General features: G+C 54.1%; 1 protein-coding gene across 2 annotated transcripts in view; it reads left to right on the forward strand.

Moving 5' to 3' along the window:
- Nucleotides 1–27230, forward strand: part of PMEPA1 (prostate transmembrane protein, androgen induced 1) — a 56499-nt gene that overhangs the window by 23520 nt on the left and 5749 nt on the right. For both annotated transcript variants that reach the window (XM_061437059.1, XM_061437058.1), the window contains exon 2: nt 25031–25185. In XM_061437059.1, coding sequence (XP_061293043.1) covers nt 25031–25185 — 155 coding nt within the window. The remainder of the gene's footprint in view (nt 1–25030; nt 25186–27230) is intronic.

A 27230-nucleotide genomic window follows, 5' to 3' on the forward strand; every position in this document is an offset into this window, starting at 1 on the left:
CATGGGCTCCCATTTCCTGTTGCTCTGGTTGAACTCTTGACCAGAGAGAACACTGTTCTAAACCCCAGCGTCGTATCCCCCACAGCAGTGGGTGTCTTCCAGAACCTTCACATCCGTGTGTCTGGGTGAAACCAGGGGTTCTGCCCACAGTCGGCGGAGCCCGTGGGCTGTTCGCTGTGGGAAGAGCAGAGATTAGAAGCAGCCTCTTAAAAGCAGTTATTAAAGATGAGTCTGGAAACCAAAAACAGAACAGGGGGAAGTGCTTGTCATGAGTCCTCTGACATGTAGCCCACAATCAACACCCCCCTCCTTTATTTGAGTGGATTGGGGTCCCTGTAAGTACCAGCAGGGGAGGCCACTGAGGCTTTATGTCATCTGCACACTGTCCTCCCAGTGGATGGTATAGACTGTGGGACCCCCGATCCTGGTGGTATTCTGTGTGTTCCCACTGCCTCCCCCTCTCTGCCTACGAGTAAGGCTGTACCCACTTCCCAGGTGAGGGCAGTGAGACCCAGACCAGAGAGTGGGCCTGCAGGGTGTGGGGCCAGTGGTGGGGGCATTTAATACTCAGGACGGCCCTTCGGGTCAGGTGGCCAGGACCCCCTTTCAGAGGTGGGGAGACTGAGGCTCAAAGAGACCAGAACCCCAGCACCCTGGCAGAGAAGGCAGTGAGGGTTGATGGAAAGAATGACTCTTTGTTGGGCTCCCAGCAGGCGCCAGGCCTTCCTCTAGAAGTTGGCAAATCTGAATGGAAGAGACCAGACACCCCATGTTGGGGACCCCCCCCACCCCACATCAGGCCCCCCCAGGTCCTGCCCACACCCTGGGCGGGGGCCCAAGACCTCAGGTGCGGTGTCTCCTCTCTCTGACGCAGGCTGGCCGAGTAGAAACACGTCCCCTGGCTTTTGGAGGTGTTTGGAGTACCCTGTGTGCCGGGCATGCGCCCCTGTGGCTACCCCACCCCCATCCCCGTCCCAGCATGGGAAGGGAGGACGTTTTGCCTTTGCCTGACTCTGCGGTGGGGCAAAGGCGCACCTGCACAGCGCAGTCAGAAGTGCTCCAGATCCCCGCTCCCCCTACTTCTTCTCAGTGTCCCCCAGAGGCGGGTGGAGACAGGCTCTCATCCCACCGCCTCCGGCCCCCCAGCCCCACCTGGGCATTTCCACGTTACCCCGTGTTTCTGCCACCCTTCCAGCGCACAGAATCTGCCCAGCCTGGGTGTAGACAGATTTTAGCAGCCGGCTCCTTCAAACAAGATCGAGAATCGTTTGCCAGCGGGCCGCGGACTGTCAAACAGTCCTCTTTTCTGCGCAACCTGGAGGACGGCCCAATCAGACAGGATGCGTTTTCTATTTCTCCTGGGGCAGCCTGACCCCGCTCCCCGCCCCGTCCACCCGCAGACCCCGAACCAGACCGTTAACTTAGCATTTCCATTGAAGTCCATCTGACAAATGGTTTCGACGGAGAAAGCAACACTGCATCTTTAAATGGCGACTTTGTCAGCGCGTCTCTGGGCGCCGTAAAAAGTCCTTTGTTATCTGTGTCTAGACAGCACGCCAGCGGGATATTTGGTCTGCGTGAGGGAGAGAGATCTGACAAGGTTGAATTCATTTACCGGCTTATTTAAAGCAGAATTTCAAAACACTTGCTCATAAACTGTTTTCGGCCCAGACTCCCCCCTTTCCCCCCACCCCACTCGCCCTAGCCTCCCCCTCGCCCACGCTGGCTTTTCTTGTTTTTATAATTTTTCGCCTGTTTGGGCAGTGAGCGGGCTGCAGTCGGGTGCCCTGGAGAGGAGGAGGCGAGGGGTGACTGGGGCTTGCAGCTTTTTTCTTTCTTTAATTGTCCTCTTTATGACCGTCTAGACGCCCTGCAGATGTGCGCTCCCGGGGTGGGGGGGGGGGGGGGGGGAATGGCTTTTCCCTCTGGTTACGGGACGCTGAGTAGGAAGGTTGTAGACGCCACCCCTCCCACCATCTGACCGACCTTCTCTCTCCTACCCCCCACCCCCCCCCCTCACCCTCCTCCTCACCCCCCTCTGCCCAGAACCTTCTTCTTCCGCCATCTTCCCTCTCTTAAATTAAGGCACTTCGCCTTCTGGCAGCGTCTTTGTGTTTATAACACATTTACTTGACTGTGCTAATTTTATACCATCACCAAAAAAAGAGAGAAAGTGACATCCAGGTTTTCTCCTCTCTGAAGAGTGAGCGGAGACCCCTCCCACCCCCTCCCTACAACTTCCCCCACTTCTTATCACTCTTTTGCATTCTTTTTTTTTTTTTTGGTGGCACATACAGACTAATGAAACACCAGAGGTTAGCTTTTTGAGGATGAAAACATTAATATCAGGGCAACTTGAGTGGGGTCCCGGGTTTTAGTTATTCGAAATAGATGCATGCATTAACCTCGTTGCCATAGTGACTAGGTGATTGTTGCCTCAGTGAAGTGGGGGCAGCCTGTGAAGCGGAGGGTCTTGGGCCCCCAGACGCCAATCGCCAGCCCTGTAGGACCTGAACCTGCAAACAGACATTGTCCTGCCAGTGGTTTGCAAGTGGCCGCTCTGGTTTCCTAACCCTGCAGTGCAAGTTGGGGTGTGTTTTGAGGAGTCTTCTCAAGCGCTCCTCCCCTTTGGGGCAGCCACAAGGCCCAGGAGTTAGGAAATGGAGTGTAACTGCCATCCAGCTGAAAGTTAGGCTGGGAGGGAGGCAGACTCCAGAGCTCCCCTCTAGAGTGGGAGCTGCTGGATGGAGAGCCCGCTGCCCTGCCTCCCGCCCCTCCCCCATCCAAACCCAACTCCCCCCACCTCCAGAACTATTGTCATCACTGTTGACCTGGCTGCCAAGCTGTAAATTTTCACTCTCCACCCCGCACTCATCAATCTGCCCTCTGGGTTTTACATGTAGGGGGCACAAAAGGAGGGGGCTGGGGCCGGCCAGCCGACCAGATGTCCCCTGGGATCCCTAAACTGCATCTCATTTTTGCCAGGCCAAGCAGATCCAGCACATCGATCTACTTCTTTGGGCAGGTTGGGGAGGGGGCGGTGGGTGGGCCTGGACATTTCATCTGCAAGAGATGGGAGATCTGGCTTCTTGGCCCAATCCTTTTATTTCTTCCCCCAAACAGACAGAACCCACAGGCAGGAGTGGCCCGTGACACGGCATCTCCCTTTGTGCCTGGCACTGGTTTATTACCGGCCTTGTGGGGGCAGGTGAACTGAGTGCCGAAGGGGAACAAGAGGGCCATCTGTCCTGTGTGTCACCTCACCCTGCAAGTCTCTGAGTCCCGATCTGTAAGTTCTGATTTGCGGCTGAACTGTAATATTTTTAGTTATACAGTCACTGGGGTCTCTACCTGCTCCCACATTACTATAACATCCATCTTGAAGGAGAACGATCCAAAAGGAAGGTCAGGGGCCTCTTAAAAATAAGAGAGAGAGCCCAGAACAGTATCACCAGTCTGTACTGCCTGCGAGCACACTGCTGGCCCCACTCCCCTTACCAAGCTTCTGAGCAGGGATGGTCCTTAAAGAAGGATGGGCTATTAAATATCGGATCCTTGGGCTGGCAGACATGTCTGCACTTAATTGGGTCTGTCTTGGAGTAATTAAAGGAAAATGATGATATTAACCCAGTCACCAAGCCAGCGTGGCATAGAGAAACGAGTGCCCCCGCTATTGATGTACGCTCCAAAAATTGGCCTTTTCCAGCACATCAAAAATGCACTCTTGGCTTGAGTTTGGGGGGACTTTTTTTGTTGCATTTCTGTACTTGATCATATGTCTCCTGGTCTTCTTTTTCTTTTTAAAGAACAGCGGGAACCCCATTCCCTCTAATATAAGCAGCTTCTGTTCACACTGGGAGATGTGAGCTTTGAAAGCCGAGTTTAAGGATGTGCGCGTGGCTCAGACGCCCCAAGAGCCTGCAGCTTGAGAGACGAGATTGAAAAAAGTCTCGTGTCGGAGTCTCAAATCTGGGAGGCCTGGCCTTTTTTTTTTTTTTCTTTTTCTTGGGGAAGCTGGAATTTCAAGACTGCTTTGGTGCGCGGCTTTATTTAGGACGCGAATCGCTGCTCATTTGTCAGGCAAAACAGATGTGGCTGGGAGACAACATCTATTTTCATAATTCGAAACAAATCTGGTGGGCCGCCTTTCTTTTCAGTGGGGCCTGCTCAGCCAGAGAGCCCAGCTCCCCAGCAGAATTGAACAGAAATATTTATAGCTCGTCAATTGAACTTTTCTTCCTCCAGAAGTTGGTTTCTCCTGGCGACTGGCAACACTGACTCTTGTAGGCAGTGGGTACTTTGTAAGGAATTTTTTTTTTTTAATGCAGGATGGGGGGATGCCAGCGTGGCACAGCAGCTGTACTTCACCCCATCATTGGGTCTTCTCAGAGTGGGCTGTTTGCTAAGGAACCCCATTTTGCTGTTGCTGTTTGCAGCTCTTTGTCAGAAGGGGCAGTTGGAGGCTGGTCTTGGGGGACCCATCTGGGCAAGCAACTGGCATTAATATGAAGACCTTGGATCTGGACCTCGTACCAGTGGGGAGTTCGTGCTTAGGTTTGTAAGGAAACATGGGTGTCCGTTCCCCATTCTATGGATGCGAACACTGAGGCTCAGAGAGAAGCAGCTTGCCCAAGGTCAGGTGGTAAATTGATGGTGGAGCTGGTCCCCTGGCTCTGGGGCTGGTTCCAGAAATGACCCAGATTGTTCAGACTCTACTCAAGCATTCATTCCCAACTTCAGCCTTCCACATACCATTACTCCCAGCCAAACATAGCCTGGTGCCTGTGTCCATGCGGCTTGTGGAGGGAGGTGGGGGGCAACCCCAGTGTCTGGGGCACTGAACACTGTGCGTTCATCCATCAGATGGTTGAGCTCCTACTGTGTGTGCCCCTGAGGCAGCTATAGATGGACAGTGGTGACTGAAAAGCGTCTGTGCCAATGCTCAACGGAGCTCAGGCTCTAGTGGGAGAGCAGAAAGTAGTTATTTCAGTGGTAATGCCAGGAAGGAACTAAAACAGGGTCACATGACCATGCCAGAGGTTGTGCTGGACGGGAGTTGAAAGGCCTCTCAGAGAGGCTGACATGTGTGCTGGGACTTGAAGGGTGGACCCAGCCAGCAATGGAAAGACGTGGAGCAGAGAATCTCAGGGAAAGGGTGATGGTGAGGGCATGGGGATCTTCTGGCTGTGAAACCTGGATCAGGGAGGAATCAGGGTTTAGTCCTTGCTCTGTAAAACAAGGATTGACTAAAAGGTAGGGAAGTTTCTGATTCACCTGGGAAAGCCACAAATGATGCCGTTCTATAGGATGAAGAAGAAAAGAAGAAGAAAAAAAAAACTTATGTTCACCTGCAAATTGTAGAGTCTAGAATTAGAGGCTCAGGGCAGCTTGCCCACTGCCCCTTACTGCCCTGGCAGGAAGGAGACCCATGCCAGGGTCAGGGTGCCCTTTGGGTCTCAGGTAGGCAGCAGGTTTGGAGGGCATAGTAGATCCCAGTGAGGCAGCGTTTCTTGTAACCACCAGAAGTTGGAACCAGCGTCTCTTGTGTGTCCTGCCAGGGGCAGACATCACTAATCGATCATGGCACACTTTGTTGTAGGCCTGGACACAGCCTCACCCCATTGGTGGTAGAACCTGGGATGGATGAGTAGGAACTCAAGGCTCAGGAAGACTGGCCAGGAAGATGGCCATGCCGAGTTCCCCAGCCATCAGGGGCCCCTGCTTTACATCTGAAGGCTATACCCCAGGCCACCCGGGGCATTGCAGCGCTCTGTCAAGACTGAGTGAAGACACTGGGTTTCTTAGAGGCACCGGGGCTTACAGTCTCTCTGTGTTTGGGTAAAAGGGCTCTCAGATAGTGACTGCTGTTTGTGTAAAAGGCAGAAGCCAGACGTTGTCAGAAACCCTGGTTTTCCTACGGGTTGACATCTCATCTAGAGATCCTTTTTATCACTGATACAGGCCCCACATATAGTTGGTTCATTCTCCATCCTCCAGAGAAGAGCCTGGAAACAACACGGGCTGCTTTCTCTCATGCTCACTCATGTACTCTTTCACAGGGCTTCCCAGGTGGCTCAGTGGTAAAGAATCTGCCTGCCAGTGCAGGTGATGTGGGTTCGATCCCTGGAGGAGAACATGGCAACCCGCTCCAGTATTCTTGCCTGGAGAACCCCATGGGATCACAAAGAGTCGGCCACACCTGAGCACACATGCATCTTTTACAAGCGTTTATGAAGCACCTACTGTGTGCCTAGGACAAGAGGGAGTTGCTCCATCTCTAACCCTCAGAAACGTATAATCCAGGTGTTCATTGAGCAAGGGCTTTTCCATCATTTGTCTATTTTCACATCACATTTACAGACTGAGCTGTTGTTAGTCCTTAAACCAGCCACGTGTAACTCGCGTCCTTGCCACTGTCTTCATGCTGAGCCTAAACGAGGACTCTTGTGCTGCCTGACTGCTGTTTAGGGAGCAGGTTTTATGTACCAGGCACTGTGACTCCAGAGTCTCTGGACCTCGGCACTAGCAGCATTGGGCAGGATAATCCCTCTGAGGGGCTGTCCTGTGTGCTTTGGGGTACTCAGCAGCATCCCTGGCTCCTTCCCCCCCGTGATGCTATCAGTACCCCTTCCAGGTGGGAAGACCAGAGTGTCTGCAGGCATCGTCAGAGGTCCCTTGGTGGCAGAATCATCCCCAGTGAGAACCACTGCCTTTACCCTCAGAGCCTGCCCTCAAGGTAGTGTGTGATTGTGGGCAGGCTGGCGGTCTCTGCATCTGTCCAGGTAGGTGATGACAGAGGACATGTGGCTGCTTGGGAGCCTTGATTGGCAGATGGACAGACAGATAGATGATAGATGAATAATAGAGATAGATGATAGATGACTGAAAGGCATAGACATGATAGATGAATGATAGATACGTATAGATAATTAATTGATAGGTAGGTAGATAGGTGAATGATAGATAGCTTGCACTTAAAGCTTATAGCACAGCCCAGCCAAGTCATAGAAGCTAAAATGCTCCCCACTGGTGTGTCTGATGGGCAGAAGTCATGCCTACCATTTATTCATCACACCAGGCTTCCTTGGGGCTTTCAGTGAGTATGAGGCAGGCTCATGGAAAGACAGGCAAGATCATGTCCCTTATTCTCTGGAGTGGTGCATCGTGCTGACCCCAGCCAGGTATGCCAGTGTGGGCAGCTGATATCTAAGGGACTGGTAAGCCTATGCTGGCCCCACCCCCAGCTTTGCCCAGGTAGCTATGTGACTCTGAGTAACCCTCCTCCCTCTGTGGTCTGTCGTTTCTGTGTCTGACCATATTGGGGGTTTCCAAGCTGCTGCCTCCCCCAGAGGCCCAGCATCTCGTAGGTTTGTTTTCAGCCAGCCTCATTCATGACCCCCATCGCTGCAAGGTTCTCTGAACCACTTAGGTGTCCACCCCTTCCTCTCCCTGTCATCATAATTAGTTTAAATATTGGGTACTCAGACCCATGGACTATAGCCTGCCAGAATTCTCTGTCCATGGAAATTTCCAGGTGAGAATACTGGAGTGTTCTAGCTTTTCCAGAACTACCACAGGGCTGGACTGAACCCCAGGTGAAGAGGGACCAGCGCTCATGACAGGTCAACTCCAGATCCAGTCCAAGTTTCCAGAGAAGACAGGTGAACAGTATTTGAGAGGACACTCAGGTGTCTCCCAAGATGCCCTGGTCTGTTGTTCACAGACCCCTGTAGTTCCTGACTGCTCTGTGCCTGAGGTGGTGACTGGCAGCAGAGCTTGCAGGTACTTCGTCCTTGGCAACACATTGACACTTAGCGGTGCTTCTTTACTTTGGGGACATGTGACACTTTGACCTGCAGAATTGGGGTCCTGGGTTGTATTGGGGATGTGGTGATACTTTGGGGGAACTCCAGCTGCTCTCCCTCCCTTTGGGAAAGAAGTAGGAGGTGCTTTGCTCTTTGCTGGGGGGAAGACAGGGCTTAGAGGTTACTTAAAATCTTCTTTCTTCGTTTCTAAATTTTAAATGGCATGTTTAGAATTTAATCTTCAAACCTGGGAGCCAGACCTGCAAGTTGAAAGATGACAGCCGAGAGATGGTTTCGTTTGGCTGGCTGCAACAGCCAGATGGCAGATGCTGTGAGCGGGAGACGGAGGGAGGCTGGCGGGGTAGGGGGAGCGGCTTCTGTTTCGGCTCCTAACCCCCCATCCACAAGTAAACCACTCGCCCAGCACCAGGCCTGGGCTGTGCACACCCCAGGGGTGGCTTGAAGTAGCTGGTGTTGCCCTCTACCGGACGGGGCCCCAATACGGCCTCACTTTTCTTTTTAAACTTTTTGAGATAACTGTAGATTCGCATGCAGTTGTGAGTAATGATACAGGGAGAACTCTTACGTGTATCGTCCGGCTTCTCCCGGTGCTGACGTCTTCCATAGTGATAGTTCAGTATCCCAACCAGGAATTGACATGCACTGACCTTGTTCCAGTTCCCCCCGTGTACATTCATTCATCCGAGTGAGTGAGCATGTGTGTGCGTGCATTTGTGGATGCCTGTGTGCATGCTCAGTTCTATGCAATTTTATCAGATGAACCACTGGCAACCAGTAATCTGTTCATCTCTATAATTTTTTCATTTTGAGACTGTTATATAAATGGAATCATACCGTATGTAACCTTTTGAGATGGGTTTTTTTCCCACTTGGCATGACTCTAAAGATCTACCCAGGTCATTCGATGTATCAATAGTTCATTCCTTTCTGTTGTTTCTGTGCCACGGAGATACCCAGGGTAAGTTTGACCATTCACCTGCCCAGGAGCATCTGGGCTGCTTCCAGGTTGGGGCTGAGACAAATAAAGACCCCATGAACATTCACGCACAGGTTTTTGTGTGAACATAAGTTTCCGTTTCTCTGGGCTAAAAGCCCGGGAGCGTAATTGCTGGGTCATATGGTAGTTGCAGATTTCGTTTTCTGAAAAGACCTTCCACGTTTCATCAACACCCATCTATCCCCTGGCCTCTGGGAGAGAGATGTGAGTCCTGGAGAGTGGACCTTGGACGTGAATTCCTTCCTCCTTCAATTATTAATTGAAGGCAGCATATTGTGCCAAGCATGGTGTTGCCCTCCAGGGATTCAGTGAGAACGAGATAAACAAGGGTCTTTGCGTGGAGCTTTCCTGCTGCTGAGGTGAGATCAGCAGTCAGCAGGCAGGCACGTCAATAAAGACAGTTACTCTTATCAGGCGCTGTCCTACACACTGGGCACTCTGCAGCTGCATTACTGTCCTCGAGCAGACCAGGGAGGGACTGTCCTTTGCCCCTAGAGCCATGGTGCATGTGTGTGTGCCCAGTCATATCTGACTCTGCAGTCCCATGGACAGGGAAGTGTGGCGGGCTACAGTCCATGGGGTTGCAGAGTTGGATGGACTGTAGCCCGCCACACTCCCCTGTCCATGGGATTCTCCAGGCAAGAATACTGGGGTGGGTTTCCATTCCCTTCTTCAGGGGATCCTCCTGACCCAGGGGTCTAACCCACGTCTCCTGCATTGGCAGGCAGATTTTTTACCACTGAGCCACCTGGGAAGCCCTGTGGGAAAGAGCAGACAATCCAGGCTCCTAACATACACTGCATTGCCCCTCGTGGCCAAGACTGGCCATCGGGAGATACAGAGTGAGGTGAGAGGTGAGTATGTTTGGGGTGGGGCCACTGGGAGGCCTCTCTGAGGTGCTAGTGTTGTTGTTGTTCAGTCGCTAAGTCATGTCTGACTCTTTGTGACCCCATGGATTGTAGCACACCAGACTTCCCTGTCCTTCACCATCTCCTGGAGTTTGCTCAAAATGTCAGAATTTGCTGACAAAACATGGTCCACTGGAGAAGGGAGTGGCTAACTGCTTCAGTATGCTTGCCTTGAGAACCCCATGAACACTGGCTCAGGTAGTCCTCAGTCATCCTGGCAGGTGACGCTGTTACTGATCCGTGCTTTACGATAGGGAAGCAGAGCAGGGGGCCAAGGTCACACACACAGGAGGTGGGACGTCTGGACTCAAGTCTGAAACCAGGCCGCTTGCCTCCCACTGCCCTGCTGGTCCACATCTCAGTCCTACCTTGAGCCTCTGCGTCCCTCAGAGAACCTTGTTCTTCCCATTGTTTGGGATTTCTCTGCTGCTGGAAGATGTTCAAGAGGAAATGATACAAGGGCTGGAGTAGCCTCACCCGTGGGGTGGAGACCATGGAGCGGCAAACCGCTTTTGGGGAGGCGTCTGGCGTCTGGGAGGCTTGTCACTGCCCTCTGGGGATTTGCTTCGTTCATCATCCAAAAAGGAAAGAGGAAGGGATTCATGAGCACCACAGGGAAAGACTGGACAGATTTAGACACCAGACAATCTTAAACACACACAGAAACACACGTGCACACATGCACCCACAGAAGACCCTCAGAAAGACAGAGAGCTCAAAGAGAAGGACATATGGACACAGGAAGTCAACAGTGGGAAACAGATGCACAGACACCCTCAGACAAACCCTGACCTGTGGGCCCTTGGAGAGAGGCAGAGACAGACGCTAATACTTCCACCTGCTGGAGTGTGGGGGGCGGGGTTCTGCAGGGGTGCAGTCACCCCCGCAACCTGAGCTCCTCTCAGCCAGGGGGTCCATGCAGTGGCCAACTGTCAGTATATCCCTCCTTGGTTCCTAGAGCCCCCACCCAACCCCCCAAGCCTATAAATAAACTCTCCCCCTGGGTCCGGACGCTCCCTTGGACCTCCATCCCACGTCCAGGCGATGAGCCATCCTACCTCCCTGGCCAGCATGTGGTGCGTGTGTCACTTTGTGGTCCAGTCTGGCCCCTGGTGGATCGGCCTTTGCCGGCTGCTGCTCTTGCTACGAGACCAGAGGAAGTGAGCCAGAGTGAGGGACCACTTCAGCTGGGGCTGCCGGGAGGTGGTGGTTTGTGCTGCGGCTTTGTGTTGAGTTTCTGGTCCAGAGGACAGCAGTTAGGATACCAGGCCCCACGAAGAGATCTGTGTGAATTCCAAATCTCAGGTTCCCTGTCCGTGTGACAAGAGTGCCACAGGACTAAGCCCCCCAACCCTGGAGCTGCTGGGAAAGGTCCGTGAGATGACAGCTCAGACCTGGGAAGCCCTGGGAGCTGGGGCCATGCCTGTTGTAGGTGTGTTGTTAGAATGAATGGCCTTGGGAGAGTCCAGACCATCAGTTATCTGTACCAGAAATAAATTTAGCCAGGTTTCTGGCAGCACAGGTCTGAACCCTTTTGCTGTGGAGAGCAGGATTTATTTATCACCCTGGGAAACCTCAGCTCTCAGGGTCTGGGCCCAGCACATAGCAGATGCTTGGTGAATGCGCTCCTAGAATGATCGTGTGGGACAGCAGAGTTCCTGAGGTTGGAAGTAGACCACAGAAAAGAACATCCCTCGTGGAAAATAAGATCACAGAGGCCCTGGGCGTCATGCATGGGCTTGTGGGCAGGCTGCTGCTATCCCCACAGGTACATTTGTGTCTCCACAGACCCACCCCCCACCCCCCAGCCATCTGCCCCCCACGCAGGGCAGGTTTGCCACTTCCACAGCTTGCAGCCAGCCAGTCTCCCTACATCAGTTCCTACTATTAGTTAGTGAGCTCATGTCTAAGCTCAGGGTGCCAGTGAGGGCTCTTCCTCAGGCATACATGGCTGCCTTCTTGCTATGTCCTCAGATGGGCTTTCCTTGGCATGTGTGCAGAGAAAGTGAGCTCTGTGGTCTCTCTTCCTTTTTTTTTTTTCTGTTGGCCACATTCTGCAACTTGCAGGATCTTAGTTCCCCAGTGCAGTTCACAGTTCAGTCACTCAGTCATGTCTGACTCTTTGCAACCCCATGGACTGCAGTATACCAGGCCTCCTTGTTCATCACTAATTCCCGGAGCTTGCTCAAACTTGGGGATTAAACCCAGGCCCCAGCAGTGAAAGCTCCGAGTCCTAACCGCTGAAGTACCAGTGAATTCCCTTTGATGTCTCTTTTCATAAGGACACTAATCCTATAGGACCAGGGCTCCACCCTTGTGACCCCAGTTATCCTTAATCACTTACTTGGAGGCCCCATCTCCAAATACAGCCACATTTGGAAGTTATGGCTTGAATGTATTATATGGGATTGGGTGGGGAGACAGATTCAGTGCGTAATACAAGGTATCCTTCTGCTCCAAGCAGAGGATTTGGGAAGGCAGGTGAGAACTGCCACTCCTTGTTGGCTGATCTTAGCACCAGCCCCCCACTGTAGGTCTACATCTCGAGCCCCTGCACTGCTCTGGATGTTCCAGGCTTCTGGCTGCTTGCCTGACTGTGTGTTGACCAATGCAAGTTTCTTTGCTGCCTGAGCACCAGGATAGGCCAGATACCAGAGAGAGACCAGTAAAGGGGATAGCCTCCTTCCTTGGAGCTGGGAGTCCCACATGGTGATGGCCAGGGTTCGGCACTGTAATAGTATGTAAAAGTTGCTCTGGAGTAACCATAGCTGGGCTTTGAGGGTTGAAGAGGAGTCCTTCAAAGACTGGGCAGAAAGGCTCCTGCTTGCCAGTCTCATGCTGGCTGTGGGGAGGCTGCAGGGCAAGGAGACCTCATGCTGATGGGCAGATGGACAGTGACAGTAAGACGCAGACCAAGGGATGGCTAAGTCATGACATGCATTTTCCTGGAAGTCATAGCAGATAAGCTGGGTGCTGTTTACAAAAGAAGCCTCCAGTTACATGGGAGAGCTTACAACTGCCAGAGAAAGCCAGAGAAGGAAGTGGCCGCAGGGGCAGTTGGACCTGGGATCAGAAGCTGGATTAGGAGGAATAGGAGGCGAGAAGGTGTCCCGGGCAGGTGGATCAGCCTGGGCAAAGGCCCTGCCAGAGGGAAGCAGAGGTTCTGCTCAGAGGGCAGCTGAGATGCTGCCGGGCCGAGAGGACCGTGCAGGCTGTCAGGAGGCAATTGTCGTGAAAAGTGGGAGGCCCGGGTCCCAGGAGAGTCATGCAAGTCCTTGTGGATAACAGCTGATGCTTATGGGCTACTTGACATGTACTGGGCACTTGATAAGGAATTTAGCCACGTCCTTAGGTCACACGTCTGGCCACGGGTGGATCTGGGGTTTGGGCCCAGGCAGCCAGCTCCAGGGCTTCTGCTCACCCTGCTCCTGGTGTTTGCCGAATCCGATTCCGTTCCAGAGAGCCCAGGGGTGCAGGAGAACCCATTCTGCCCTCGCAGTTTCTCCGGCCTCTCCTGCCATGTGACCTTGACCATCATTGCATCTCCTGCCTCTGCCCTGGATGAGACCTAGAATAGCTGGGCTGTTCGTGGTCCTAATGGAAACGGGCACCCCCAGCTGGCGCTGAGACCCATCCTGACCAAACCGGTCCCGCCGACCCCGAAGGCCCCCAGCACGCGGCCGCCGTTTTGATGGAGGAGCTATTGAGAAGTGGCTCAATCCCGGCCGCATTGTGGGCCAATTCAGAGCGGAGCTCTTTGTCAGAGAGGCTTGGAGACCAAGCCCCCTTCGCATCCCCTCTCCTGGCGCTGCCCCCAAGCCCCTCTGAGCTCATGTTGGGAAACACCAGGCTCTTGAAAATCAGTAATTGAGAGAAACACTGCTGGTTTCCAAGGAGCACACGGTGACTCCCGAGTGGCGAGGGCAAGCCAGAGTCACGTTGTCACCATGTTCGGAAACTCACACACACACAAGCGCACGCGCCCCGGTCTCTTTCGTATGTAAATTAGGATTGGTGAAACTAAAGCTGTCCGTTTGTGTTATAAAAAATGCAACCAACATAGAAATACAAAAAGTATAAAGGATAGATGCCTTCTTTCATAGTAGTCATCATGAACAATTTGATTTTTATCCTTGTTTTTGCTATAAAAATGGGTGCATATTATAGATACTGTTCCAGTTTCATTATTTCTGCTCGGCAATAATTGCAAAAATAGCCATCCATCCTCAAACCTATATAGGTCAGCTGTTCTCAGCCAGGCATGGTTCTGTGCTCCCCAGGAGACACTGGGCAGTGTCGGCAGACGCTTTTGGTTGTCACAACTTGACCGTGATGGTGCTACTGGTTTCTAGTGGGCAGAGGCCAGGGATATTGCTAAACATTCTGCAGTGCACAGGCCCCACCGCAGAGAATTATCCAGCCCCCAAATCTCAGTAGTACCAAGGCTGGGAAACCCCACTGTAGGATTTACCTGTCTTTTTGTGTGCGCGTAATTTTTATTGGAGTTTAGTTGCTTTACAGTGTTGTTAGTTCCTATTATACAGTAAAGGGAATCAGTTATACCGCTACACATATCCACTCTTTTTTAGATTTCCTTCCCATGGAGGTCGCCACAGATCACTGAGTAGAGTTCCCTGTGCTAAACCGTAGGTTCTCATTATTTATCTATTTTATGCATAGTGTGTGTATGTCCATCCCAGTCTCCCAATTCGTCCCACTCGTCTTCCCACAGTGGTACACATAAGTTTGCTCTCTACAGCTGTGACTGTGTTTCTGCTTTGCCAGTACGTTCATCTGTACCATTTTTCTATATTCGACATATAAGTGATACGGGCTTCCCAGGTGGCAGAGTGGCAAAGAATCTACCTGCCAATGCAGGAGACGCAAGAGACAGGGTTTGATCCTTGGGTTGGGAATATCCCCTGGAGGAAGAAATTGCAATCCACTCCAGTATTCTTGCCTGGAAAATTCCCTGGACAGAGGAGCCTGGGGTCATACATGATTGAGCATGCATGCATGCATAAATGATATTTCTTTTTCTCTTTCTGACTTACTTTGTATGACAGTCTCTAGTTTCATCCAAGTCTCTGCAAATGGCACTGTATGTTCCTTTTTGATGGCTGAGTAATATTCCATGGTATGTATGTAGCACGTCTCCTTTATCTATTTCTCTGTCCATGGACATGCTTCTATGTCCTGGCTGTTGTAAATAGTGCTGCAGTGAACACTGGGGTGCATACATCCTTTTGAATTATGGTTTTCTCTGGATACATGCCCAGGAATGGGATTTGGGGGTCACATAATGCCCAGACAGTGAGATACATATATACGAGGGTTAGCGTAGTGGAATTTAGATGGTCTCTGGTTGGTCACCGTCACAAAAAACCCCGCAGAAGTGTCCTTATACGTGTATGCTCTCAGGTCCTTCTGCGGATTTTTCTGTTGGGTACAATCTTAGAAGTTAAAATTGCAAGCTGGAAAGGTAGCGTGCCTTTTAGATTTTGATAGGTCCTGCCACGACGCCCTCCAAGCTGATTACGGTCATTGACGCTGCCACCACAGACAGCTCACTCACCCACTCCTCCTCTCCTCAATTAACAAAGCGCATTTGATTTATTTTAAATAACTTTCCATTGCAGCTCCATGTCCATTGACAGAAACCGCTCTCTCTCACCGCAAATTCACTCCATTCTGCCAATAACTCTCGAACGGTGATTGATATTTTGCTGACAGTGGGTGTTTAAAGATGTTCAATGTCGGTGACAATAGGAAAAAAAATCCCATTAGTTCTTTCCATTTGGGTAATAGCAAGAAAGATAAAAGGCACGGCTTTGTCTTTCCTTATTGAAGGAGCGTTTAATCACGAGGCTCTAAAATGATTACACAGGCCCTCTGCTCGCCCTGGAGTTGATTTTACCTCCCCATTCCCACACACACACTTTGAGACTCAGGGCTCACCCATCACCCAGCTGCAGCCCTCTCTCAGGTGACCTCCTGCAAGGTGACCTCGGGATGTGTGGGCTGAAGCCCCAAAATGAGTGAAGCTCTGCACACTTTGCCACTTGGGTTCAAGAAGGCAGTTCGCCTACATGCAGGACTAGGTGTCTTACTAGTTAAAGGAGATGCACAGCACAGAAGGGTATGTGGGACTGAAGACTTATCGTTCACATCCTTTAAACCTGGCCCTGTATCTGCTGGCTATTTAGTGCACCTTGACTGTATGGTCCCCTGGGCTTCCGAATGCTTCCACCGACACCGGGACAGGCCAGTGTGGAGCCTTCTCTGTTAGGCTCCACTGGACAGGCCACAGAGCTGACATCTGGTCCTCCCATCCTGAGATGCTCTTGAGCAGAGTAGGGTAGACAAGAGTTGAGAGAGTGATGCCCGCATGCTGGGGAGCTCAGGGAGGGGTCAGGGGGAAGCCCAGCAGAAAAGTGTGTGTGTGTTCATACATACTTGTGCACGCAGGCGCAGTCCAGTGGGGGAAGAGGGAAGGGAGGGAAGGAGTCAGCCAGGGGAGGAAAGGCTGGAGGTGGCTCAGGTGGACGGAGGGAGAGGTGTGAGTGTGGCCCATCTTCTGTCGTCCCATTTGCTCTACAATACAACACTTTCATCCCCAGAGCGGCTGTCAGTTCAGCCGGTGCTGGAGAGAGTCGAGAGACACAGTCTCACAGGGCAGCTTTGTGTTCAGCCACACTTGTCTCCCCTCTCCAGGTGAGGGGACTAGACAACCATCTGGCACCTGGTTATCACCTTGGGCTCCTCAGCCAGGGCACCTCGCCTGCCCCACGAAGAGCAACCCTAGATCAGCACCTAAACTCCCAGGGCCCATCAGAGGCACCTGAGGCCAGGGCTCCACTGCCCTCAATCCCAGGCTGAGGGCTTGACCCAGCCTCCCCCAACCCCGAGAAATGCTGCCAGACCCAAGATGAGAGCATCCTTGCCAGGAGACCTCTGGGAAGCCCCATTCCAGGGACCAGCCACCTGGTTTGGAGATCGACAGATGCTTTGTCTCTTTTACTGTGAATGTAATTGCACGTGCTCGAAGGTGAGTGTGCAGGAGTGTGTATTACAAGGAAGGAGCCATCCCCTCTCGGGCACCCCCAGGGTAACCATGCCTGGCCCTTGGGCCATGTAGCTGCATGTAGTCACTCACAGAAGTTCATATGCCTCACACGAATCACTTTTATTTAAAAATACACGTCTGTGCTTTTTTAAACAAGGATGGTCCCGTCTCATTGGATAGCTTCTCTTGCTCAGGAAGAAGCACAAATCTGTGTGTAATTTGTCACTGTACACAAATCTGCTAGCAGCGCCTTCCTAGGTTGTGTTAGCCCCTTGGAGGGGGCGGACTTCAAGTGGTTCCCAGGGATTTTGCCTTTTCACCTGCAGTGGGCCTTCCTGCGCTCCTCTTTATACTTGAGAACACTGTAATCCTTTATGCCATGCATTTCTTGTGTGCCTGCCCTAGGGAAGGTGCTGGGGACACAGAGAATGAGCGATGGACACTGGCGTTCTGGGAGGGAGAGGCACAAGCCCCTGATGAGGGCTACAGAGAACCGTGAAGCAGGCTTGGGACATGGGTCCCAGAGACCAGGGCAGACATTGATGCAGACAGGATGCTCAGCATGCTTCCTGTATAAGTGACACTGGAATGGAGACCAGGAAGGAGGTGAGGGGGGAGCAAGCACAGGCTCGTGGGTAAGATCATTCCAGACAGAAGGAGGGGCTCATGCAAAGGCCCTGGAGTGGGCTGTATTTGGTCCTCTTACAGAGCACACGGGCTTCCCTGCCTGGTGGCTCAGACGGTGAGGAATCTGCCTGCAATGCAGGAGATGCTCTGGTCAGAAAGATCCTCTGGGGAAGGGAATGGCAACCCACTCCAGTACTCTTGCCTGGAGAATCCCATGGACAGAGGAGCCTGGTGGGCAACAGTACATGGGGTCGCAAAGAGTCAGACATGACTAAGCGATTCACACTTTCACTTTTTTTTTTCACTTTTTTTCACAGAGCACAGAACAAAATCCTCACTAGAGCAGAGAGCTAAAGGCAGAGAATCCCAGGAAACCTGCGTGTGGAGATAAATACCCAGGAGGTGATTTGTCTGGTCAGGAGTTCTCGCTTGAAAGTTTTGAGAGATTGTTACTTTGCTTTTCAGAGATGCTCCCAGCTTGCACCATCTGTCAGCTACGGTGCTGGCAGAGGGATCCGCCTTGCTGGGCCTTCTCCAGCCACTGTGATTCCACCGCCCAGCTCAGGTCTGTGTGGGGCAGAGGATAGGTGTGGCCCAGGGCGTGGGGTTCCGGATTCCACATAATGAGGCTTCCCGGGTGTTTTCCTCGCAGAGGCGCTGCCAACCTGAGTCTGTGGCTGCAAACTGACCCATACAGTTCTCACCACAGCCAGATGGGATGGGGACTGGGTCAGCCCTCTGTGTTTTCTCCCCCAAATGAGGACACTAAGTGATGTGCCTGAGGTCACAGTTAAAGTGGCAAAGTTGGGATTTGAACCCAGGAATCTTGGGGGCACACTTCGTGTTCTGAATCAGTGCTCCGAATTCTGCCGTGAGCAGCAGTGCGGGGAGCCCCAGGCCCCAGGGCAAGGCTTTCCCCCGCCGCCCTGCACCCAACACTGGACAGCGTCGTGGACAGTACTCATGGTTACGTGCTCCGCTATCAGGCGCCTGGCGCCCAGCTGCATGCTTGGCACAGAGTAGGGGCTGGGTAAGCGTACAGTCTGTCTTTAAAAATGAGAAAACTGGCCTAGATTTCTGCCCACCTCCCGAACCTTAAGAGAAAGATCCGTTCTTTTACTCACAAACGGTCTTACCCTAAGAAATCAATGTACCATCAGGGGTGTTTGAAATGGCACCAGGAGTGATCAGAAAGTTATTCCTTTGACGTCTGGCTCAATTTTATTTGAAATTCCAGGGGGGAAAAGGAGCTGGGTTCTTATTCAAATGCGGTGGGGGGGAGGGGCAGTAAATGAAATGGCAGGAACCCCAGGCTGGCTGGGGCTCCTCAGAATGACAATGAGGCCTGCCCCGGCCAGTCTCATCCAGGCAGGCCTAACGAGATTAGATTTTCATAAATTTCAGACAGTGCCAATTCCTAATTCCTCAGTGTGCAGCCAGGAGGCCAGACAGGGCCGCCTGCACGGACTGCTTGTTAACCAGGGAGCACGCCGGCTGCCCCTCTGCCCGGAGCAGACACAGGGCGGGGGGCGGTAGGGGGGGTCGTCTGGTCTGGAAACCTCCTGTGGGCTGGCAGGAGCTGGGTGGACTCTGGCCCAGCTCTCTAGCCAAGGAAAGAGAAAAGATCTCCAACATCCGGCTGCTTTTCTGATGATTAACTGAAAACCCAGTGACGGTTGTGCCCACACGTTGCATGGCAAATTCTGCACCAGCCCTCTCCCCATTTACAGCCGGGAAGCAGCCAGACAGGGGTTTGAACTGAGGCTCCTGCGTTTGGTTTTGGTCTGGCTCCATCACTCAGAACAGGGAGCCATAAACTTGGTTGCAAAAGAATTGCATCTTCACCTTAACCACCCCTAACAGGAACACAGGTACCAAACCACAGGGCATCAGCAGCTACTTGCAATCCGGTCGCCAGTAGAAACCACAGACTTCCTATCCATGGAAACCTGCCTGGTCGCATTTAATGTGCTAGTATCCCAGGTCACTTGTGTGGTCCTGTATGTTCTTTATCGAAAGTCTGGTTGAGAGTTTGAGAACTATATTTTGATAGAGTTGGGTTCCTTTTAAAGCCTCACGTGAATTTTTATTCAGTTTAATTTTATTTTAAAATACGCATTCTGAGAGCTCATCCTGGCTCCCCCAGCTGCCAGGGAAGGAAGCCATGGGGTCAGGACTGGTCTCTGACTCCTGGCCTGACGGGACCGACACTGCCCCTCGGGGGTTTGTGGGAACTAAGTGGGGAAGGATGTCCTGTCCTGGACAGGCGCTTGGCACTCAGATAGAGACAGAGGAGAAGGCAGCTGTGTCTTTATGCAGTTTCGTGGGAGGTGCCCAGAGCTCCCCCGAATGCATGGCATGAGGCCTTTCTAACAACCATCCTGTGGCTTTCCTCTGTGCTGGTGGGGAGGTGGGGACCACTGGGCAAGATACTGGCTTCGTGGACCACATGGCAAGTGATCCTCTAGGCAGTCTCGATCTACCCTGGAAACCAGTCCCATTCCACACAAGCGCCTGACTTGAACCAACACTGTTCCTGACATTCTGGGACCACGGTACCCAGGACCATTGGGTGTGGGGCTGTTGGCCTAACCCATCCCTGAAAGCACAGGCTTGGGGGTCTGGGGTCTTGAACTGTGTGGCCTTTGGCCAGTCATCTCCCGTCTCGCAGCCTCAAGTTTCCTCATCTGTAAAGTTGGCGGCGGGGGTCATATTAGTGTCTATTTCACAGAATGCAGCTGAGGATTCAATATGATGATACCCAAAGAGATTCGGGCCACACCTGGCCCTGAGGGGGCTCCCAGACGCTACCCCTCACTAGTGTCAGGCGAGCTGGAAAAGGACCAGAGACGCCCGTATGCACACCTCAAAGTGACTGCATCCGTCTCTGGAGGAGGAGACACAAAAGCAGTCAGGCTGCTCCAATGAGGCGGACGAAGCTGTTAATTTGAAGTTATTCATGAGGAAAGAAGACCCTCAATTAAATAAGAGTGACCTTACTTTGCATGTGGAAGATGGGCTTGGCCACCCCCAGAGAACCTGCTGCATCCATCACCCGCCCCAAAGGGGAAATTACCAAGAAAAATGACAGGACCGCTGCCCCATGGGAAGCGGACCTGACGCCCAGATCAGAATGAGGGAAGTGTGATGCTTCCTCCCCAAAGACTCCTGTTCTCTGCACAGGTCCTCTAAGCCGGGACTGGTGCCCCTAAGTCCAGCCACCACCCTGGGTGACCTTTTCTGACTGACCCTGGGACAGAGGCCCGTGAAAGCATGCTCAGTGTTTCCAGGGCATCAGCCTGGATGAGGGGAGCCTGCTGTCCCAAAGGCATGTAGGGGTTGTGACGGTGGTGATAGTGGATCACCCACTGTCTCCTGCCCCATTCTGAGCCCTTGACATGTACTTTTTCATCTTTCCTGGAGCTCTCAGGGATGCATATGCCCAGGGTCACACGGCCAGCAGCTGGCAGATGGAAGGATAGGCATCTTCTGAGGTGTTCCCACATAGGTGGGAGAACTGACAGATACTTCGGGAAAGCTGGGAGCATTTATCAGGAGATAAAGGCCCTTTCCCCTCTCACTCATGGATTTGGGACCGGCCCTGCCCTTTGATCTGGAGGAACTTCTGTCTGTCCCCTGGTTGGCTTGTCTACACAATAGCATGGTGATGGCGCTCGTAGACCTGGGGGAGGTGGGCTCAGCACAGGGTGGTGCACGTGTTGTACATGTTAGCATCCTGACTGTAGTCCCAGTGAGTGGTTGCTATGACAACAGGGAGTTTGGGCTGGGGACCAGCCCGCCACCCCCTCCTGCTCTGATTCCCCTTTGTTTGTGACCAGGCTTTGCTGTGAGCCCCGTGGTCACAGGAGACTTGAACTGAGTGGAGGGCAGCAGTTGGACCTATGCCTTCCGCCAGTGTGCTGGGCACCTGGTCCCACGTCCAGGTAAAGGGAGCCTGTGAGATTGAGGACGCTGAGGCAGGATCAGTGTGGCTCTGTGTCTTGGGGACTCCTCTCTTGGCTGTAAGTCTAGAAGCCACCCATCCTGCAGACTTTGGCCTCTCGTTGCTTTTAAAATTCTTTGAATATGCTGCCGGCGTTAAAGGCCAGGCAGCTTCACCAACTGTTTCTAGGTTCTGGAGAGATGGGGAATTATGGCTGCACTGACCCAGCCTGCCTGGGAGCTGTCTGGCCTGCTGGGGTTTCAGCTAGCAGTGCATGTCTGGAGCACCCTGTGGACCTGATGAGGAGCTCTTGCTCAATTAGTGTATTCCTGCAGTGGGAGCAGGAGTGAGGAGCTGAGCACGAAGATCCAGAGGGGCCAGGCAGATGAGGTCAAGCAGAACTAGGGCCCAGGTGGAGCTTGGGGCAAGTGGACAGCACAGCCTGTGTTAAGAGGGTGGCCACCCACAGCTCTGTTTGTTGCTTCGGTGGGGACGGGACTGTGGATGCAAATGCCCTCAGGCCCCCATTTGCCCCGTATTCCAGCAGATGCTTTCTGATGCATGTCCCAAAGAGGTGAGTTCATGTCCCCTGAAGGCAGAGTCTCTAGGAAGGAGCACCCTGAGTGTGAAAGTTCACTGTGCTATCCAGGGGACCAGAGCCCCCTCACCCCATGGCCAAGGTCAAGACACCCAGCCTAGGCTTATTTTTGCCTTATGGGTTGGGATGTATCACCTGTTGGCTGGGGGGCCTCTCCTGACCCCCTCAATCTCCCTGTCCCCATGTCTCCATGTCTTTGCGCATGCTCAGTCACTCAATTGTGTCCAACTCTGCGTGACCCCATTGACTGTAGCCTGCCAGGCTCCTCTGTCCATGGGATTCTCCAGGAAAGAATACTGGAGTGTGTTGCCATGCCTTCCTCCAGTGGATCTTCCTGATCCAGGGATTGAACCCATCACTTACGTCTCCTGCATGGGCAGGTGGAGTCTTTACCACTAACACCACCTAGGAAGACCCCGTGTCTTTGTACACCCTGGAATATCCAGCTGGGTCCTGCTTGACCCTCTGTCTTCAGACATATGGGTTTGGACTGTCTTTGTTTGCTTTGGGTGGTGTGCTGGGGAGCCCCTACTAACCATGGTCACATTGAGGGAGTGTTCCCTGAGTGCTGACCATGTGGGCCCCCACACAGCCTCTCCCTTCCATGTGGGGAAACCAGGATGGACTCAGAGTGAGTGAGGGTCACAGAGCCAGCCTGGGCGTCCCCATGGAGTGCTGTGCCGGGCCCTGGAGCCACCTCAGGGACTCTGCAACCCTTAGGAGTCTCCCTTCCCTTCTGGCCACGACCCCAGGCCTCTGGCTTCCAGAATAGAGCCTGGAAGCACTTCGTGGTCTCCTGAGAATTTCGCCCCATCGTCCCCCATGTGGATTTGTGTGGGGTTGTGGCCCAGGAACCAGTGCGGTCATGTTAGTGTCTTCAGCACCCTGGGCTCCTTTCTGGGGGTGATTCTCTCACTCTGACACTGCACCCCAGAAATCAGGTCCTCCCGCCCTTTGGGGGTCGGGAGAGCTGTGGGCTTTGTTCACGCCCACTCGGCCCGTGGGGCCTCATCTGTTGCCCCAATAGGACACCTCCAGCCCTGTTACCTCCTCACTGGATGTTACCTGGAGGAGGGCAGCGACCTGGCCAGGAGCCTGCAGGCCACCAGGCCTGGGACGGAGACGCAGACACCTCCCTTGCTTCAGGCCAGGCGTGGGCAGGGCCCCTGGAGACGGGCGGAGGAGGGCAAGGGTGCCTACCCCCAAGTCCGGGCTGGGGTGAAGAGTGCACGGTGTTGGAGGAGGGGTTGCAGGCCCCTCTGAGGAGGGGGTGTGGGTGTTGCACAAAGCCAGCCTGTGTGTCCCCTGAATGGGCAGCTTTATCCCAGGCCCTAGCGCACAGGCCCCGGACCAGCCTGTCTGGGGAGGCAGGAGGTGTGGCCACAGCCACTGGGTTCCAGGCCAACGTCCTGGCCTTTGCCAGCTCAGGCCCTGCACCCTCCTGGCGGGAAAGGGAACGAGTCCCTCTGAGGGTCTGAGGCTTGTCCTATTTCCCGCCAGGCGGGGCCCAGCCTACTAGGGCATCAGGAGGGACTCACCGAAGTCCCTGGCTACTTCATCGTCCCTCCTGGTCCCTCCCAGGGCAAGATAAGGATGTGGCTCCCACCCCCATATCCAATGAGGGAGTCACCAGCGAGCAGTCTGTCACGTGACCTGAACCTGGGTCCCCTCACCTGTGAGGCAGGATGATGAAAAGGCAACCGTATATAGGCTCAGCGCTGCACAGACGCTGAGCCCCGGCACATTCTTTGTCCCTGTGGTCTATGGACTGTAGGCTGTTAAGCAACACCCTGGCTCTCACCCTCTAGATTCTGGGAGCGCCTTCGGTTGTGTCACTAGTGTGTCACTAGTGCCACCAGTCTGAGCCACTAGTGTCCTCAGACATTGCCACGGGTCCCCCAGGGGGCAGACCCACTCAACTAACAGCATCAGGCAGACTTTGGCACGTCTGGGCAAAAAGGCTTAACATGGTGGGAGAAGGTGGGTGTCCCGCAGAGCCTGGGTAGGAAGAAGGGGTGGCCAGGGCTCCAGAGAGGGCGGTGGGCGGGCTGCGTGCAGAGGGGTTCTGCTGAACCAGCAGGAACGTCCACCCGGGATGCGTCGATCTCCCGCTGGAAGCAGAGGCTGGTGGCAGGAGGGGCTGCCCTCCCAGGCCCCGGCCAGGGCCCGAGTGAGCGGCACATGGCACACGGGACACAGCGCACCTCACTGCCTGCTTTCCAGGCCCCCCTTCGCCCGCCCCCACTCCTCCAGCTTCCTTGTGTCTGTCTGAAAAGAGGAAGCGCTGAATCAGTGGCCCTGAGCTTGAACCTGTACCCCTGGGGAGACCTCGGCTAATTGCTTGTCAGTGCCAAGGGGCAGGGGGGCGGGGAGGGTCTTCCTGCCTGCCCTCTGGGATCTGGTGAGACACATTTCCTGGCTTGTCCGTGGGCAGCCTCGGACCAGGGGAGGCTGGCTGTGCCCCCCAGCCCCCTGCAGCCAGGTCACTGCCCGGGCCCCCAGCCTCTCACCTGCCACTGCTGGGGGCTCTGCTGGCAGGGCGCATGGCCAGCTGCCGATCAGCCCCGACACAGACCCGCTCGAGTCAGCAGAAACCGCCCCGACTCTGGCAGGATCAAAATAACCTCTTTCCTTTTCCAGCACTTGAGGGTTTTTCCGCTTTCTGGGGGAAAAAAACAAAACAACCCAAAAAAAAAGAAATGAGAGTTGCAGTGTTTGCAACCTCCCGGAATGTGGTTTTTCTGAGGCCTCTTCCTGGAGGTGGGGGTGGCCCTCATACCCTCCCGTCTGAGGTGGGGGTGGCCCTCATACCCTCCCATCCTGTCGAGGGTGGTGTCGCTGTGCGTCGTGTGTGTGATAAATATGTCTGTGCGTGGGTGTGTTATCTGTGTTTGTGTTTGTGGGTATGGGTGTGGCAGAGTGTTGGGGGCATATAGGGATGTTGGGGTGTGTGTGCTGGTGTGTGTGTGTGTGTATTGGGGTGTATGGGTGCTCAGGAAAGCTGGCCCCGAGCCCCTGCCTGCTCTGGGATCCCCAACGTCTCACATGTCCCCTTGGTCTTGCAGCGGAGCTGGAGTTCGTTGAGATCACCATCATCGTGGTGGTGGTCATGGTGATGGTGGTGGTGATCACGTGTCTGCTGAGCCACTACAAGCTGTCCGCTCGCTCCTTCATCGGCCGGCACAGCCAGAGCAGGAGGAGGGAAGATGCCCTGTCCTCGGTGAGTGCCTGAGCTTCCAGGGGCCTGGATGCCCCCATCAAGTGCGTGTGGTGTTGGGGTTGAGTGCTCACAATTGGGGCAGACAGAGCGGCTCCCAGCAGGATGGGCCCTCGCCCTCCCCCAGATCTCAGCACCCACGTCCCCCCTCATTCGCCTGCGCCTTCGGGCCACCCCTGCCTGCCGGTGGGTGTTGCTCAGCAAATGGACCAGGAGGCGGTGCAGAGTCCATTTCTAAACAGTTTCCATCTCCACACCTGTGAGGTGGAGTGTAACAACCTGGACAGGAGCAGGTGCGTGACTGGCAGGCTGCAGATCACAGAGAGGGCAGCCCCGGGGCTCTGCGGGGAGCACGTCCCTGAGCCTGTGTTGGGGGGGCAGTGACAGAAGCAGGCCGGGGCGGCCAGCGTGGCCTCTCAGCTCTGAGGGACGTCTCTGGTCACGTTGGGCTGGCAGGCCTATCCCTGGCGGGTTCGGGCATCTCTGCTTGTGTACGTCGCCAGGCTGCCAGGGCAAGGAGCACGTCTGCTCAGGTCCCTGAACCGCGAACACGGGGTGCCCCAACCCCCAGGCCCAGTGTGCCCGAGGGCACTGCGCTTCTGCTCAGAAGCATCTGAGGCTCACCTGTGTGTTTATGTGCTGTTGCCCAAGGGACGGAGCCAGCAGCTGCACTGCCACATCTGCACTTAGTGATCTGCCCATCTTAGGAGAAACTGGGGCTCAGAGAGGCGGGAACATTTGCCTGAAGCTACACAGCTTCTATGGAGAAGGAAATGGCAACCTACTCCAGTGTTCTTGCCTGGAGAATCCCAGGGACAGGGGAGCCTGGTGGGCTGCCGTCTATGGGGTCGCACAGAGTTGGACACGACTGAAGCGACTTAGCAGCAGCAGCCCCAGCACACAGCTTCTAAGCAACAGCTTGAGGCCTATTTTACCCCTCTCAGATCCTGGTGCAAAAGAGGGTATTCTGGACAAATGGGAAGACTGCAGCCCGGTAGCTGTGCTCCAGGGCGGGGCATCTCACCCCTTCTGAGCCTCAGTGTGCACATCTGTAAAATGGGAGGGGCGAGCCTCTCTCCTGCCCACCCCCCCGCATGGTCACAGGAAGGGTGATGTTAGTGGTGAGAGCTGGGGAGATGGCAGAGGTTCCCATGTGAGGGATCCTGGTCACCATGGAAAGGGGACAGCCATGTGGGCAGCACTGGGACTTCATGCCCAGATGGAGGCCAGGATCCAGGTTCTGGTTCCTGAACATCTGAGGCTAAAAGAAAGTACCCCTCGACATCTACCAGCCACCTGCACGGGCCCCTGGGGATGCCCGGCTGGGTGTAAACAGGCTTGTTAGACCTGAAATACGTGTAGCGGTCCCCTGGGGCTCCTGCTAGACAGGGCACATCTGCACAATCTTGGGGCCCCATGACCTCCCAGAGAGACCCAGAGACAGCCGTTGTCTGCTTGGCACAGGGGCCACCCCTGCCATAGCTGTCCTGCTGTGGCCTCTTTTCAGGGCGACCCCTGGGAGTTCATTTCCTCATCTGTCAGAGGGTGGGGTTCATGTTCAGGTAAGCCCTGTGCCCTGAGACCGCACGTCCCAGCTGGCGCTGCGCCAGAGAAGCTAGAAAATACCGCATGATGATGACAGCGGAGATGCCAGCCACTGCAGTGACAGATCGCAGCTCTGAAGTCTGCAGCTGAGGGCAGGTCGGAGGCCACCTGGGTAGAGACAGACCTGGGCCGATTGCCCGCTCCATCAGATTCTCCTGGCTCATTCCCTTGGACTCTTACCATGGCTGCTTTCACCGGCAGCAGCCGTGTTAGTGGTGTGACAGACCCCCCAGCCCTTGATGGAGTCAGCTTTAAGACCCCTGATCTAGATGGAGAAGCCATGAGCAGGCTGGACAGGCTTTCAAGGGATGCTTTTAGGAAGAGAAGGAAGTGTTGGGGAGTGGAGGGGGTGAGAGAAGGAGCTGCCAGAAGCAGCGCGTGGGCCTGGCACTGGGACCTGGAAAGGTGTCAGGGCCATTCACTGAGTCAGGGAACAGGGTAAG

The sequence above is a fragment of the Bos javanicus genome, chromosome 13 (assembly GCF_032452875.1).
Source record: "Bos javanicus breed banteng chromosome 13, ARS-OSU_banteng_1.0, whole genome shotgun sequence".
Taxonomy (NCBI): domain Eukaryota; kingdom Metazoa; phylum Chordata; class Mammalia; order Artiodactyla; family Bovidae; genus Bos; species Bos javanicus.